Here is a 17,403-nt window from a genome sequence, read left to right as displayed (position 1 = left end):
CCTGACACATTCCTATTAGCATTAGGGAAGGCATCATGTCAGAGAAGTAGGAGGACTAGAGGGAATATTTACTTTTTAAAAAGGCAATAAACCCTAAGTACTCTAAAAGCTGTCATAGATTTACAATTAATATATGGAGTGGCTGGCTGGCTCAGTCAGTGAAGCATGCGACTCTGGATCTGGTAGTTGTGAGTTCGAGCCCACAGTAGGGTAGGAATTACTTAAAGATAAAATCTTACAAAAAAATACGATCCTTGCACCACACACTATGTCTGTAATATGCCCCTGACAAAGCATGCGTGATAAAAATTAATATATTTCCCTCTGTCCCCTTAACAGCAAGCTCCTTGATGGCTAAGGCCATGTTTTATTTACGTCCTCATCTCCCAAAGGCAAAATGATACACAGACTTATTATAAATGTCCACTAGTAGAAATACAAAAGTTTCACTCTTACTGCTTTGATAGTTAAAAACTACCCGAGTTTTTATAAACTGATTAAGCCACAACCACCACTACGTAAGTTTCCAAGCACACCTTCACGTCATTTAAACAACAGTTAAAAAATAAGTCATAATTCAAATGTGCACCATTTATTCGTGCTCGTTCTTTTCTTTATTATTCCAGGTTGGTGAAGACTTCTGCAGACTACTTCTCTCAGCTTTTTGTTTTCATATTCATAGAATCAATGTGAGAAATTATTGTGGTTAGTATTACTAGATTACAAGATTTTTACCAAGTACTTTAATGCACCTACTGTGTGCCAACATGAAGTTAAGTAGGTTACATGCAACTACGTGTGTTATCCACTTAATTTCCCCCAACAATGCCAGAAGACAGTTACTATTATCATATTCTGCAGATGAGGACCCTGAGACAAAGAAGTGACTTGCCCAAACTCACACAGCTAGAAGCGCTCCGTCCCCCCGTCTGATGTCAGAGCCCGTGCTCTTTCCGTTTGCACCATTCTGCTTCATGTCGTACCTAATCTTCTTCTAGCAGGATTGAGGATAGGAAGATAAAAGAAAGACTATTACAGTGTAAGTAAAACGATAAATGACTGTTATGTTAAACTAGCCCTATAATTTGTCAAATCATTTACTTCCGAAATATCAGTTTACCCCAAATATTTCAGGATTTTTTTCAGGAAGAGATGTTCCCCACAAGTGGCAGATTTGCAAGGGAGAAAAGATAGGATCAGAGATGGAAACATTATTAATTACCCAATCAACTTTCCACTCTAAATGGAAATAGCCATTCATAAATTCCCTTTATGAGTTTAAGGGTAAACACTCAAACCATTTTGTTCACACAGCAGGCTCCTGGCTAGAATAAATAAAAACCTGAGATCACTGTGTTGAAGCAAAAAGAAATTATTTTAATCTGTCCATTTTATTATAGGGCCGTAAGACTGACCCCCACACTAACTTCCATCTGAAATTACACAGGGCTCAACTCCAGAGTGGTGCATTTTATTCACTCATTCCACAAAATTTTTTGAGCACCTACTATGTTCTAGGATCTCTTTGGGTGCTTGGGATGCATCAGGAACAAATGAAACATCTCTGCCCATAAAGCTTACACCCTATTCACAATGCCTGCTTTGCCTACAGCACAAAAAGAAAATCAACACAAACAACTCTATAGTAAGAAAAACTCTAACTTCTCTGGCCTTAACTGAGTATAAACAAGAACATCCAGTCAACACAAGGGCCCTCTGAGTCCTTTTCAATTACTTTAAATTTTAGGTAGACAACACTGAAGAAGTGTTTGAATCCAGCTCATGAATGCAAACACAGCAAACAGACCCACGTAAGCCTGTAGAGATGAGTGAGCTTCTGGCCTGCACCGACGCAACCTTGCCTGCTCTTTGTAGGTGGTTTTAAGTAAAAGGAAGGAAACAGCTGTAAGCAGTAAGAGCTGGAAAGCTTAAGAGTCATACAAAGAAGCCTAATGCACTGTCAGGTACACCAACAATATAGTGCATGGAAACTACAGTTTAGCATCTGATGAATAAACCATTTTGGGTTTCACAGCATTCCTCCATAAGGGTTCATTGAGAAACACTACATTCCATGAACAAAGAGTTCTGTGGTGTTTGTTTTCAAGGTGCCATTTAGCTTTGAAAGCATGTAGCTAATATTTTGCCTGTGGTATCCAACAGGCAGGTGTAAGAAGAGCAAACATTCCTCAGGTTTTAAAAATAGTAGTATATAATAACTTGGAAGGCAAGTCCTAACATACCAAAAGACGTAGATCAGTAGACTCTATTTAAAATAGAACATCCTCGGTGCTGAAACAGCTTCAAACATACCATTGTGCAAAATCAGATTAAATGCTTCCAGAGATCCTCATATGATTGTTCCTTCTGCCAAGTGCCTTCCTTTGAAAAAAAATACATAAAGACTAAAAGAAAAATAAAAGTATATTAACCCACAAAGAACATTCCTACTACCTTACACTTATAAAAAGCTTATGTTTCTCAAACTCACATATGTTTGATCCTCACAACAATCCTGGGAGACAGGTGAGGTACGTGGCATTACTGTTTCACAGACACGAAATTAAGGCAGTAGGGCTGTCGCAGGTCAGCAGGCACAAGTCTACAGCCACCTAGTGAAAGGAGCACTGTGACAGAGCACGGACCACACTTAGGTCCCCACACCCAGGAATTGGCTAACAAGCCACAATAACCCAGTTTTCTAGCCCTGCCAGCAGGTATTGCTTGCCATCAGAAACTAAGCTGGATGCCAAGGGGCACAAGCTCCAAACACCACCTCCCCATACACACTTCTCAACTGGTCTGATACACCTCAGACACTGTGCAAGCCCTCCACCTAAGAGGGATGCTTGACTGTGAAAACCAAACCAATCTAAGCCAAGATGGACCTTCCCACTGATGACCCTTTTTCAGCCAAATCCTCCTTAAAACCTCTCCTTGGGGAGCCAGACTGCAGAATCTTTTTTCTGTCTCCCTTGTACTGGAGCATTAAGCCCTGATAAAGCCTTGCCTGGAACACCCACTCAGCCTCCAATTCTAGAGCTTAGACAGCCCAAGAGCCTGACTGGGTAATAGTTCCTTTTGCTAATTTTCAATAAATAGCCCCATTTCCTGTCCACTAGCCCCACTGTCTGTGAGCTTGTAGAGCCCACCACCCAGATGAGGCCTCTTTCTAATTTGCACAAGGGCACAGTACAGACTGTTTAAAACCATGTCCCAAGGCCACCCCAAAACCACTTTTAATGGGGAAAGCACAAAGATTAGAATCCAGATCTACTGACTTCCAGTTCATGGCTTTATGTAATGTAAGGTGAAATGCTCACAGTAAGTAGACTTACTGAAATCTCATAATTTATTGACTCACACAGCCCCTCTGAGGCATTGTTTTGTGAATAAAAAGAACAGAAGTATGGTGTCACCCATAGTGTTTGCATTGTCCCACTGCTAGGCCTTTTCTGAAAATATTCTTTCCCTAGCCCTACCTTCCAAAATATCCTATTTACTATGTGCCAGTCACTTGGCCAAGTGTTTTGTAAGAATACTAAAACGCTGTAACTGAATGCAGCTCTGTGCTGTGAATGACCTCACCTGTAAACATATGGCACACAAAAACCAACCAGCTGAGCCCAGTCAACCCACAAAATCGTGCGATCCAAAAGTTTACCACTGGTTTAATTCACTAAGTAACAGGGGTGATTTGTTGCATAGCAACAGAAAACTGAAACACTGTATTTTCTCACCTTAGCACACATCAATACTATGCCCTTATATCAGGCACAGAGAGTCCCGGATGAATACACCCTGAGAAAAGACTAGACAAAAGAACACTGGGATTAGATAAAGAGCACAGCAAAGATGATTCTGGAATATTTTTTCCCCCTCAATAATCATCTGAATGCCTATTATGTGGTAGGCCACACAGCCTGGAGATGCAGGTTGAGACTCTGGATTCAGATGTGAAATGGAAATTGTCCTTAAATCCTTCCCACAGCTGCTGGATGAAGTAAACGGGATGATGTATGAAAGCACTTCATCCCCCTCCCTTCTTCCATAAGAAATTCCTATATACACTTCAGCCATCATTTGACAAAGGCCGCTTTTTCGGGAAAGCCTTTCCCAATGACCACCCTGGGGAACTTTAGCAGGACTTCCCTGCTGTATTTGGTCCCAGTAACGTGAACTTTCTCTGCATAAATACACATTACCAATTGTAAGTATGTGTTCATTAGCTGTTCATTTATTAATGCCAGTCTCCCCAAATAGAGACGATCAGCTCCATGAGAAGAGCATCTATTGGGTGGGCCCCAGCACTGAGCCTGGCACACAGGAGAAAAGTATCTCTAAACACCTGCTGAATAAAAGAAAAGCATTTAGCCCAGAAGCATGACTACACGCAAAGTCCTCTGTAAAAGAGAGCTTGGCATTGTGCTATGTGCTCCTGCGGGAATGAGTCCTCCCCCAAGAAGCTTAGTCTCATGAGGAGAAAAGGTATGCGCGGAAGTAACTATCCAACACTGGAGAAGATGGCAGTGATGCCTAGATCAAGTGCTCCCCCAGTTCTGTCAAGATGGAGATCAGCTCTTGATAAGGATAATCCAGAAAGGCATTCCAAGGGAGCAGTGGCATTAAGGAATCCACACTCCAGACTGCCAGTCCTAATTAAAAAAATGGAGTATGCACTGTTTCTCCTTTGGGCCCAAAAGTCTGGCCTAAGGCAAAGTCTCCACCAGATCCACAATTCATGCTCTCAGTCATTTATTCATTCATCATTTACTAGTTTTTATTGAGCATCTACTAGGTGAAAAATACAAACGATCTGACATGGGGGGGGGGGGGCCTCTATGGCAAGACCATGTTAACCAGTGTCCTAATCAATCCTTGCGACCTGGGTCCCCAACCGCATCACCCATAGAGGTCCTGTCTTACCACTTAAAAAATTAACTTCTTCTCCCAGCCTCTCTGTTTTGCTTCTGCATTATATATGGGGCACACTTCCTGGTTGCTGCTACCCAAGGCAAATTAGAATTCTTGCAAATCTTGCTTTAAAAAGTGAACGCTGAAAGGGATCCTAAAATGCCTAATACAACACTCTTACCTTAGATGAAAAAAGAGAGGCCTAAAAGAGAAGACGACCCTTGACCAATGAAGTAACTAGAGTCAGAGACATACTACAGTTCAGGAGTCTCAGCTCCCAGGCCTGGGTGCTCTGGATTTCTCAAGAAATTCCCTATTCTACAGTCAGGAGCATAGTCCTAGCAGGAGCCCCTGGGATAAAGAGGACCACTGAGCAGTGAGCCTAGGGTGCAGTTATAGTCGTACGAACAACTCTAACATTTTAGAGGCCTAAACACCAGTCTGAGCACTTACATGAATTATCTCACTTGATTCCTCACAACCAGCCCTTTCCGTTAGTACTTTTATTTCCCCCATTTCACAGATCAAAAACACTAAGGCACAGGGAGGGTAAGCTACCAGCCGCAAGCCCCACGGCCGTTTCAAAAAATATTAAGGTGGTAGAGCAACAGTGCTGAGTAAACCAGGGTGATCGCTTCCACCGCTCCCACTGGCTTGTACTGGCGGGGGAGGGGGTCCATGATGTACTAGAAAGATCGACAAGTCACGAGCAACCTCAACCAGGCTCCAGAAAACGTGCATTCCCTAGGACTATGGGGCAGGATGTGAACGTGCTGCCGCGCACGGAGCCTTCCCTGCACCCCAGGGAGCGGTGGGGAGCCTTCGAGGAAATGCACTTCCACCCACGCCCCGCACATCCCGAGGCAAAACCCGCAGCTGGGGCGCGAGAGCGCCAACTCGAACTCCCGCGGGGGCTGAGGAAGGAGCAGGGGCAGACGGCGGGCGCCCCGGGGTACAGACGGCTGGGCCGGCCGGGGGTCGGGGCAGCCCGAGGAGGTGTGGGGGAACGCGGGCGCGGCCCGGAACGGAGCGGGCGGGTACCTTGCGGAGAAAGCTGGCGACCACCTGCTCGAAGGGGTACTTGTACACCTGGCGCACGTCCACCGTGACCCCCATCCCCGCACGCCCGCGCCGGGCTCTGCCGCCGCCGCGGGCGCCCACACCCGCCCCGCCAAAGGGGCGGGGAAGGGTTTTTTCCTCCCTTTTCAAACTTTGGAAACTTTATTGTCCTCCAGCAGGAACAGACGGGCAGTCGGGCCCCGCCCCCTTCCGCCACCGCGGGGTGTGGGCGGCGGGCCTCGGGAGGCGGGGGCGCGGATTCGGGGGTCTGGGCCCCGCAGGCTCCGGGAGCGGCCGGCTCCGCCCGCGGCCCGGGAGCCACCGCCCTGGGCTCTGCGCCTCTGGAACCCTGCTTTTCTGTTGTCACCTCGCCCGAGCTTCTTCAGACTCAGCAGCCCTAAGAAAAGTGATCACAAATACGGAAACCACCCGGCCTCCAAGTCTGGTTGTAATATAACCCTCCTCCGGGTTGCGGAGTCCCATGCGACAAAGGTCAGCAACTGCAGGACACACACGACCCAGGCAGCTGCCTCAAAAGCTTTAAGTTGGGCCTATATACCTTGGGAGTGTTCAGGAAATAAAGAACTCGCGGCTTAGCATGTCCGACCCTGTAAGGGAATTCCTATGCTCCTCAAAGTTCAAACACCATGGAGCAAGGAACAAAGGGACATGGGAAGAATCCGAGTACTTTTCACTGGACCGCACGGATTTTCCAAGATCGAGCAAGTGAATTCATTTATTCAGGAAGTTACTCGACCTATCACTTAGCGAGCATCTACTCTGTGCCAGGCGCTGTGGTAGGAACTGCACATTCAGTAGTGAATAAAGTACGGTCCCGGCTGGCAAAGAGGATGGGTGAGCCAGGCGATCTGACATCCAATAAACAAAACAGGAAAACAAACAGGATAATGGATTACGGTTACGGGGATGGGGCGTGATTTTAGCTAGAATGAATAAGGTAGTTAGTTCTCTGAGGTGGTGACCTTCACGTTTATCTCGCCTGCTACCGACACACATAGTCATAGCAGCACTGCAAAACCTCACACTTGGGTAAATCCAGCTTCCCATTACTCAGGGCTTCACTCCTGCCACTGCAAGAGACTGGAGACAAATACACACTCACCATAACAGCCCTGCTTTCAAATTCATAACCACTAACCTCAAGGGGCTTTTAATGGTGCTGGACAAAAAAACAACAAACTACATTTCTCTCATCCACCAACTGTCCCACAGTCTTCTCACCTCAAACACCCCACACTTCCTTCCCAGCCATATCCTCAGATGACTACCTTGTTCCCTTTTCTACTTAGTAAATAGGAAAACGCTCTTGACCACATCTGTCTACTCCCCTGTCCAAATGCCCTGCCCCTCTCTTCTGTTCCTGTGAGTGAACTGTCCGTGCTCAGTTTCAGGCCAGTCTCTCCACTGGTCCGCTGAGCCCTCCAGTGGACTCACACATGATTACCAGACAGCTCTCCTTCTGAAAAACCACCAAAACAAGGCCCCGATGCCTAATGATGGCAGTTACGGTAAACACTCCCACCACCACCAATTTCAAAATACCAAAGTGATGTCAGTAAGCATGGAGGTGGGAAAGACACGTGCAAAAACGCACTCGTGTGTGGTATTTCTACCATCCACATGCAGCAGACATGACGGCAAGAACATAGGTAATGGAGCCAGTGCAATCTTGAGAGGGAACAAAGCTGGAAGTATCACAAATTCTAGATTTCAAGATACACTTCAAAGCTATCATAATCAAAACAGTACGGGGAGCGCCTGGGTGGCTCAGTGGGTTAGAACCTCTGCCTTCAGCTCAGGTCATGATCCCAGGGTTCTGGGATCGAGCCCCTCGTTGGGCTCTCTGCTCAGCAGGGAGCCTGCTTCCTCCTCTCTGCCTGCTTCTCTGCCTACTTGTGATCTCTGTCTGTCAAATAAATAAATAAAATCTTTAAAAAAACAAAAACAGTACGGTACATACACTGTTGGTGGGAATATGACTTGGAGCTGCCATCGTGAAAAACGGTATGGAGCATCCTCAAAAAGTTCAATATAGAACTACCTACTATATGATTCAATAATTCCACTATTAAGCATTTACCCAAAGAAATTGAAAACCCTAACTCTAAAAGATATATGCATCTCTATGTTTATTGTAGCATTATTTATGATAACCAATATATGGAAGCAACATAAGTGTTTATCAATAGACAAATGAATAAGGAAGATACTGTGTGTATCCACATATATATATGTATGTATACATATATGAATATAACAAAGGATAGTTGGAAGAAAGGCAAGCAGGGAAAAGGGCACTCACACCCCTGTCCTAAGAGGAAACTAGCCTTAGAAGGAAAAAAGCTCCAGCCTGTTATTCTAGGCTCTACTCAATGCCCCAGCTTTAAGTAGGAGAACTTACAACTTGTCTGTAACAGTAAGGAAAAGAATGGGCTTGGGTATCCTAACCCAGGCCCAGGGAGCCAGCTCAAAAGCCAGTAGGATTTTTTTTTTTTTTAAGATTTTACTTATTTGGGGCACCTGGGTGGCTCAGTGGGTTAAGCCTCTGCCTTCGGCTCAGGTCATGATCTCAGGGGCCTGGGATCAAGCCCTGCGTTGGGCTCTCTGCTCAGCGGGGAGCCTGCTTCCCCCCACCCACCCCTCTGCCTGCTTCTCTGCCTACTTGTAATCTCTCTCTCTCTCTGTCAAATAAATAAATAAAATCTTTAAATTAAAAAAAAAAAAGATTTTACTCATTTATTGAGGTGGGCGAAGAGGAGAGCCTGATGTGGGGCTAGATCCCAGGACTCCAGGATCATGACCTGAGCCAAAGCAGACACTCTTAACCAAATGAGCCACCCAGTCAACCCAGCCAATAGGGAATTTAAACAAAAAGCTTGATGTGGCGGCCTGCAGCTAGTTGGCATGATTTAAGGCAGTGAGGGCCACCACCCTATTGGTCCCAGCCGCTACAAAATATCACCCTAGAAGAAGCCCTTCACCCTTACCCACGGGAACAACTATCTAATAGATGAGCCTGTCAACAAAAACCTGATTGGATGACAGGCACGTGGAGGGTTAATCAGATTAAAGCAGTCGAAACCCAAGAGCCCATAAAACCCCTACATTGAAATGTCAAACCAGCAATCCTCTCGGGTCCCCTCCCTCTTTGGGAGCTTTGTACTATTGCTCAATAAACTTTGCTTTGCTGCCCACCACTGTTTGATCTACCTCTTCATTCTTCAAAGTGGCAAGACCAAGAACCACAGGCACTAAAGGAAAAGAAATCCTGCAACATACACATAATGGAATATTCCACAATCAAAAAAGATGAGATTGGGGCGTTTGAAACAACATGGACGGAAGTCGAGAGTATTATTCTAAGTTAAATAGGTCAAAAAAGACAGATACCATATGATTTTACTCATATGTGGAATCTGAAGGGAAAAAAAAACCCACAACGAGTAAACAAAAAGCAGAATCAGACCTATAAATACAGAAAAACATGGGTGGTTGGATGAGCAAAATGGGTGAGAGAGAATGGGAGGTAATAGGCTTCCAGTGAATAAGTCACGGTAATGAACCGGGAGAGCTAGGCTCTTGTCTCACAGAGTCAAAGATGAATCTTACAGAGAACAGAGAGAAGAGCGATAGAAATTTTAGCGAGGACACAGAACCAGCTCTCCAGAGTGAGAGAGTTGCCACTGAGTGCCTTTAGGGATGGTCTTCTATGAAAAACTAACCAGGGGACTTAAATCCTTTTAACATTTCTATTGATAACATCACTGAGCAAGGACTAGTGATAACATCTTCAATGGCTTATTTCCTTTTTAGGGTCTGGTTATTCTTCATGGCTCACAGGTGATTATCATAAAAAGACACTCACCCCACCCGCTTAGGGCAGGATGGTCAGATGTGTCCCCTTATCTCTGGTTCTTCCCCCCTCCCCCCACATTTTGGGGATTTCTGTGAGCCTGATCACAAAGCCCCTTATCTATCTCTCCCTACCTAGCCCCACCTGCCCCTTACGCAGTAATAAAAGGTACAGCACAGAGAATACTGTCAACGATACTGGAACAGACATGTATGGTGGCAGAGGAGAGCTACACTTGAGAGGAGCAAGCAGAGCATAACACATAGAGAAGTTGAATCACAATGTTGTACACAAGAAACTAATGTAACACTGTATGTCAACTATACCCAATTTTTTTAAAAAGTCTTTCTTTAAAAGAACACAGGGGTGCCTGGGTGGTGCAGTTGGTTAAGCAACGATCTCATGGGTCATGTGGGCTTCGCAGTCATCTGGGAGTCAGCTTGGAGATTCTTTCTGCCCCTCTTCCTTCTTGTTCTTGTTCTCTCTCTCTCTCTCTCTCTCTCTCTAAAATAAAGAAATAAATCTCAAAAAAATAAAAGGAAAACAGTTAATGGTAAATGTAATAATACAATTAAGAAGGGATAAGTTTTGAATACCTATTACCTTTTTTTTTTTTTTAGATTTTATTTATTAACAGAGAGAGTACAAGCAGAGGGAGCAGCAGGGAGAGGGAGAAGCAGACTCCCCATTGAGCAGGGAGTCTTACCTGTGGCTGGATCTCAGGGTCCTGGGATCGTGACCTGAGCCGAAAGTAGACGCTTAACTAAGCCACACAGGCACCCCAACCTAAAAATAGTTTATTTAATAGTAAATCTATGTGATTTAATATTTAATAATGTCTATTTAACAACCCACCAATAGTATTCAGAACACAGTAGTCCAAAATATGGCACCAGAGCATATTGAATATTTCACAGTGAAGGAGTTTGAGAAAATGGCAGACGCAGAAGTTCTGTGACCTTCCCCTCCCCTTGCCTCAAGCAGATCCTACGCTGTCTTGGAAGGAGTGCTCTCTGCAAACCAAAAGGAAAGTAGCATCCTTATCTCCAAGGTGGAAGTTTTCCAGAAGAATCCAGACAAACATGCCTTGCCAAGTTTCCCAACATTGATTACACTTACCTTATATCCTTTGTCCTGTTAGACTTGTACACTACCGCCTGCTTGTTCTCAAACATTATATAAAGACCCTAACGTACAACCATTTCTTCAGGTCTTTGTTTCTGTATGAAGGAGCCCATGTCCCACAAAACTGAGAATAGGTAAATATGTATGCATCTCTTGTCTTTGTCAGTTTAATTTTCAGACTTAGCTAGGTACCCTAAGACGGTCAAGGAAAAACTTTTACCTGCCCTACACAGCTGTACTACATTGCTAAAAAGTTCCTTGTCCTCTTTCTCATCCAAGGACATCTCTCTATCCATACCTGGCCTTTCTTCCCTCATCAGTTTTGCCTCTACTGGATCATTCCAACCCACACACACTATCAGATATGCTGTGATTTCTTCCATCTTAAAAAAAAAAAAAGCAACTCTTAACCTCATACCACCCTCCAGCTCTAGTCTAATTCTCTGCTCCATTTTTGCTCCTCAAAAGAGTTGCCTATAATCTCTTGAACACATTCCAGTCAATTTGAGTCCCTGCCAGTTCACTGAAACTACTATTGTCAAGGTCATCAATGACAAAATGGCTAAATTCACTAGTTAATTCTTAACCCTCACCTTACTACACCTAAGAGCAGCATTTTCTTGAAATACTTATGAGGAGTGGAATGGAGGGTTGGATGTCAAAGCCCATAAAGTCGACTATATGTAGAGATCAACTGTACTATACATACTATACAGAAAAAACCAACCCCAGCCTCCCTTGGGGGCTACAGAGCCCCACATAGGAGAGAGAACTGACTTGTGGGGTTGATGGTGACACTCATCTGCCTCTGCTACCAGAGAATAGCTGGACACTGGGTGTGAAACAGGAGACCCCTGCCAGGCTGTGTCCTGCACCCCCACTCCACTCTGACACCACTTTCTTCTAGAATGTATCCTTGAGCAGCTGCTTGCCCACTCCTGATTAGCTGTCCACAAAAGGCCAAGGTTGTGTCCTGAAAGATTAAAGGACCCAGAACCTGTTGGCTTTAGCTGGGCGGGTTGGCTGTAAGAACACAGGCCACCTGCCTACTCCAAGGACATTGGGGTACTCTGAAGGTGGAAATGTGTGCCAGGCTTGACAAGGGAAGCTACTGCCAAGGAATCTTGTGGCTCAGAATCCCAGCCAATTTGCACAACAGTCTCACCTGCTGTGTCCCCAAGGAAGAGAGAAGGAACTGCAAACAAACTCCCATTGCTCTGAAACTGGGTGGCTTAACTAGTCAGGGATTCGAGTTTGGAAATCTGCAAGACTCTCAAGTTCCTCGTTGGGTCTTTGAGACACCCATCTTGTGTCTTCAAGGCAAGGCACAGTGGTTGAACATAGTAGATACCCAGTTCACTTTGAGGGAACGATGATGACTGGCTCTTCATAAATGCCATGAGGCTGAAGCGAATGGGGGCTTCGGCCCTGACCCTCTCTCCTCACTCTCTCCCCTCTTTGCTTTTCTCTCCCTCTTTATGCTGATTCACTACACTCTTCTGACCACCCTGACCATCTCTCTGTCACTGATCTTTTTCACCCAATCTTATGACTGTCTGTTTATGGAAATTCTCCCCTGGACTGTGAGGGTCTCCAGACTGGAAAGAACTGTGGGATTCTGTGTGCTGTTCACTCTTGCCTCTCCAGTGCTGAGGAGAAAACCCCCAGTCCTCCTCCTGTGTGCCTCCTTGATTCTATTGCTGCGACCACACTCAAAATACTTTTCACACCAGCTGTGGAGGTTTTTCCCACACCATGTAACGCTTGATACCAGCTGAGTGTCCTACAGTTCAGCTCTATCTGGACATAGTGCCAGATCCCACACCTTCAGGGCTTGGTCCTACAAGACTGCCCCTCCCCCACACCATTTCAGGTGCCAGTCACAAGTCCAGGTTGCTACCTGTGCTTCTGACTGATGGGCTATAAATCAAAGGTTCCCATGACCTCTTCCTCAGTTTGATTTACTTGTTAGAAAAGCTCACAGAACTCAGGGAAACCATTTACCTACAACTTACCTCTTTACTGTAAGAGGATATGATAAAGGATTCAGTGGCACATGCAGATGGGAGAGATGCAAGATGGGAAGGAACATAGAGCTTCCGGGACCTCTCTAGGTGTGCCACTCTCCAGCACTTGCGTGTGTTCACCAACCTGGAAGCTCTTCCCAACCCACACTTTGGGGATTTCTGTGGAGGTATAGTGTAGGTACAACTGGTCATTAACTCCATTTCCAGCCCTTTTCCACTCTCTGGAGAACGGGGTAGGAGGATTAACATTCCAAGCTTCTAATCATGGCTTGATCTTTCTGGTGACCAACCCCCACCCAGAAGGCCCCCAAAGTCGCTTCATCAGACAAAAGACACTCCTACGACCCAGGAAATTTCAAAATCTTAGAAGCCCAGGTCAAAACCCAAATATTAGAACAAAAGATGCTCCTAGTACTTTTATCATTTAGGACACTACAAGGGTTTCAGGAACACTGCAAAAGGAAACGAGCGAAGGGGAGAGTAGAGAGTGGGTGGAGGAGGAGGGGAAGCAGAAACCAGGATGGTCTATTATCTCTTAAGTGCCCAGCAAAATATCTGGCACACGGTATATGTTGACAAGATTCATGAATATACTTCACAGAGAATATGACCGTGAGCAAGTTCTTTCCTGTACCTGCACCTCAACAAAGTGACCAAGAGGGCCAAGATCATCTCTAAATTCCCTTATAGCTCCCCAAGATTTCAGATGTGAGCTAGAGACTCAAGGCAGGCAACACGGTTAGAGTTACTGGAACCAGGGTATGAAGCAGGAATTTGCTGGGAGAACAAGGCAAAATCTCAGGACAAGTTCACTATCAGGGTAAATAACTTGTGTGGCATCACTAAGCCAGACTTTTCTTCCCTCAGTTAAAGATGAGACTGATCAGACAGTTTTAAGAAGTTCAAGAAAGCTCAAGGACAAGCAGGGCAAGCAGCTCCTCCTAGGTCATCATACCATCATCCCACATGTTAGAGAGGACTTAGAAGGACTATCAAATGTCAATGCCTGGTGAGAGAAATACGTAAAACATGGAGTACTACAGCAGTAAGGATGCCAAAGAGGAAAAATAAAGTAGGGAAGAAGGATGATAAGTGGAGGTGGCGTAGAGGGGAAGACCTCCCTGGCAAGCTGCCATTTGAGAAGAAAAGTTTAAGAAGAGAGAGAGCAAGTCATGCCTGTGTTTAGGGGACTATCATTCCAGGCAGAGGGAGTGGCCAGTTACAAGGCCCTGAGACAGCAGTTCTTGGCCAGGCGAGTTTGAGAAATGGGAGGAGGCCAGTGCGGCTGGAGCAGCGTCCTGGAAGATAAGCACAGAAAAGCAGTAAGAATCTAGGCACACAGTCTTCTAGGTCCCTGGGAAGTTGTTAGCTTTATCTCTGTAATGACATACTGCGAACTTTGAGCTGGGCAGAAACATGATTAGAACTCTGCTTTCACAGAACCACTCTGGCTAGTAACAGTGAAGTGACCTTGGGAAGAAGGCAAGGGGAAGAAAGAAACCAACTAGGAGGCCATTGTAATAACGAAGACCGGGGGATGACAAGTGACCATGAATGTGCTAAGGGAGCAGTGTTTAGATTCTGGATCTTTCGTGAAGGTAGAGACGGCAAAGTATGCTGAAAGATGAGAAGCTGGGTGTGAGAGAAGAGCCAAGGAAGTCTCAGTGCCATATGGAACACAGCCAAACTGGAAAAGGAAATAAAGCCAGATGTATTCGCTTCCCAGGACTGCCCAAACAAAGTACCAGAAACTGGGAGGCTTATGCAGAAATTTGTCATCTCTGGAGGTTCTGGAGGCTAGAAGTCTGAAATCAAGGTGTCAGCAGAGTTGTTCTTTCTGAGGGCTGAGGGAGAATCTGTTCCAGGCCTCTCTCCTGGATTCTGATGGCCTCCGGCACCCCTTTGCTTATAGATGGTGTGCTGCCTGTCTTCATGTCATCAGTGCTCTGTGCTTGTCTGTCTCTGTGTCCAAATTTCCCTTCTTATAAGGACACCAATCAGTGGATTAAGACCCACCCTAATGACTCCATCTGTTATGCACTGAATTATGACCCCCCTCAAAATGTATATGTTAAGCCCTAACTCCTATACCTCAGAATGTGAGTCTATTTGGAAATGCACCTTTAAAGAGATAAATAATGTAAAATGAGGTCATATGGGTGGGCCCTCATCTAGTATGACTAGGGTCACTATAAGGAGAGAAGATGAAGACATGGACCTGAACGGATGGAAGACCATGTGAAGACAGAGAGAAAAGACACCTATCTGTAAGCCAAACAGAGAGGCCTCAGAAGATACACATCTCCTCCCTTTTAACATTGGGAGATGTAGTATATATGATTTTGTATCCCTTTGTCTTCTTCCCTAACAAATTGAGAGCATTAGTGTCAAAAATATGATCTTAATGATATTAATCATATTCAATTATATGAATGAACCATCATCGTAAATTATGCTTTTCTATTATTTTTTATAACTACTGCTCATGAAAATCCTTACAGATAAATTTTTACCACCATATTTTATTGCTCTTTAAAAACAGAGTCCTAGAAGAGTAGTTCCTGGGTAAAAAGAAAGGACCATTTTGAAGGACCATTTCAACCCTGTCAACACCTTGATTTTAGACTGCTAGGCACCAAAACATTTTGCAAATAAATTTCGGTTGTATAAGCCACCCAGCCTGTGGTACTTTTCAAGCAGGAGAGCTAGGTTCTTGTCTCAAGGAGTTGAAGAATGAACCTCTCAGACAAAGGTGAGTGAGCAAAGCAATAGAGTTTTATACAGAAAAAAGGCTCTCAGGAGTGAGAGGGATCCTGACAGGGTTGCCACTGAGGGCTTTTAGGGCTGGTCTTTTATAGGAAGCTAACCAGAGAGCTTAAATCTTTTTGACTTCTCCACTGACTGCACCATTGATTAAGGACTAGTGATAACATTTTTAATGGCTTACTTCTTTCTAGGATCTAGTTATTTTCTGTTGACCACAGTAAACTGTCATAAATAAGACTTTTCCCTCAGATACGTAGGGCAGGGTATGCCCCCTTATCTCGGGTTTCCTTACACCTCAATATTTTGGGGATTTCTGTGAGCCTGATCCTAAAGCCCTCTATCTATCTCTCCCTTACTCACTTTGTTATGGCAGCCCTAATGAATCTTAATTTAAGCATCTGCTAAAATCCTCTTTCCAAATGAGATAACATTCCCAGGTCCTGGGGGTCAGAACTTGAACATATTCTGGAGGACATACTTCACCTCACAGCACCAGATGCAAAACAAGCAGAGAAAAAAAGACGAAGACAAAGTCTGGTGGCACCAGATCTCCAGTTCTGGCCTGGGAGCACTGCTGGATGCTTGGTTCATGCAGCTCCTTCTGGAATTTTCTGAGCTTCTCCAGGATCCTTCCAGTCAACCTCCTTTTGTGCTTAACTTTATTTAAGTTGAGCTTTCTATCACCTTCAACACAGACTGCTGACTAATCTGATGTGGAAGACAAATTTAGCCATTATGAGTTGATACACCAGAAGGAAAAGAGAAAGGGGGGGGGGGGGAAGGGAAGGGACAGGAAAGGAAGAGAAAAGGAAAAAAGGAAAGGGACAGGGGACAGGGGAAGGGACGGGGACAGGGAAGAGAAAAGAAAGGAGAGAAGAGAAAAGAGAAAAAGAAAAAAGAAAAAATGAGAAGAAAAAGGAACCCTTTACTGTCAGGTCTTTTTCTATCTCCAAATCAACCCAACTCCTAAGACCTCTGAAAGGTGAGCTGCCTAAGATATTTATAACTTCAATTCTCTATTTTTATACTTCTCATCTTCATTGTTTAGAAATCCAGTAAGATTTTTATTCATTTTGTTTGTTTGGCAAAATTGTATCCTTAAAGGGCAATTCACCTTACAGTGTTACTACAAAACGGGAAATCTTCTCTGTAATAGCAGTAGCAATTAATGGCACACATTTTAAAGTAGTCTATTTAAGATATTTCCTGTCTGAGAATACCAACTTTAAAAGACTGATCTCTTGCCAGACTGAAGACCAGAAATTACTGAAGGGAAGCTGTAGTCATAATACAGAGAATGATGATAATAAAACCAAAGGCATGGGGTGCCTGGGTGGCTCAGTCATTAAATGCCTGCCTTCAGCTCAGGTTGTGATCCCAGGGTCCTGGGATGGAGCCCCACATGGGGCTCCCTGCTCAGCGGGAAGCCTGCTTCTCCCTCTCCCACTTCCCGGGCTTGTGTTCCTGCTCTCGCTGTGTCTCTCTGTCAAATATATAAATAAAATCTTTAAAAAATAAAAAATAAAACCAAAGGCACACAGAAAGAATTTCAGAAGAAGTACAACTTAGACAGCTAAGGGGTAACATACTGCACCTCAGTGTAAGTTACCAAATCCTTCTCCTTCCCACAAATTTTCC

The 17,403-nt window shown here is 44.7% G+C and overlaps 1 protein-coding gene across 5 annotated transcripts in view; it reads right to left on the bottom strand.

The window, feature by feature from the left end:
• The window catches only part of PRELID2 (PRELI domain containing 2), a 64,612-nt gene extending 58,396 nt beyond the window's left edge, over positions 1-6,216 (bottom strand). Inside the window, exons 1-2 of one of the 5 annotated variants that reach the window (XM_032336301.1) lie at positions 5,956-6,076; positions 903-994 (exon numbers count right to left, since the gene is read on the bottom strand). Coding sequence is in view for 2 of the 5 variants with exons in the window: in XM_032336300.1 (XP_032192191.1) it covers positions 5,956-6,030 (75 nt within the window). In the remaining 3 variants the exon portion in view is untranslated. Of the gene's footprint in view, positions 1-902; positions 995-2,243; positions 2,383-5,955 lie in introns of those variants that run through there. The other 4 variants (XM_032336302.1, XM_032336303.1, XM_032336300.1 and 1 more) reach the window with 4 other exon arrangements.
• Between the last annotated feature and the right edge of the window lie 11,187 nt (positions 6,217-17,403).

Source organism: Mustela erminea, chromosome 3 (genome assembly GCF_009829155.1).
Source record: "Mustela erminea isolate mMusErm1 chromosome 3, mMusErm1.Pri, whole genome shotgun sequence".
Taxonomy (NCBI): Eukaryota; Metazoa; Chordata; class Mammalia; order Carnivora; family Mustelidae; genus Mustela; species Mustela erminea.
The sequence above is the reverse complement of the archived record's forward strand: the minus strand, read 5'-3'. Positions and strand labels throughout refer to the sequence as shown.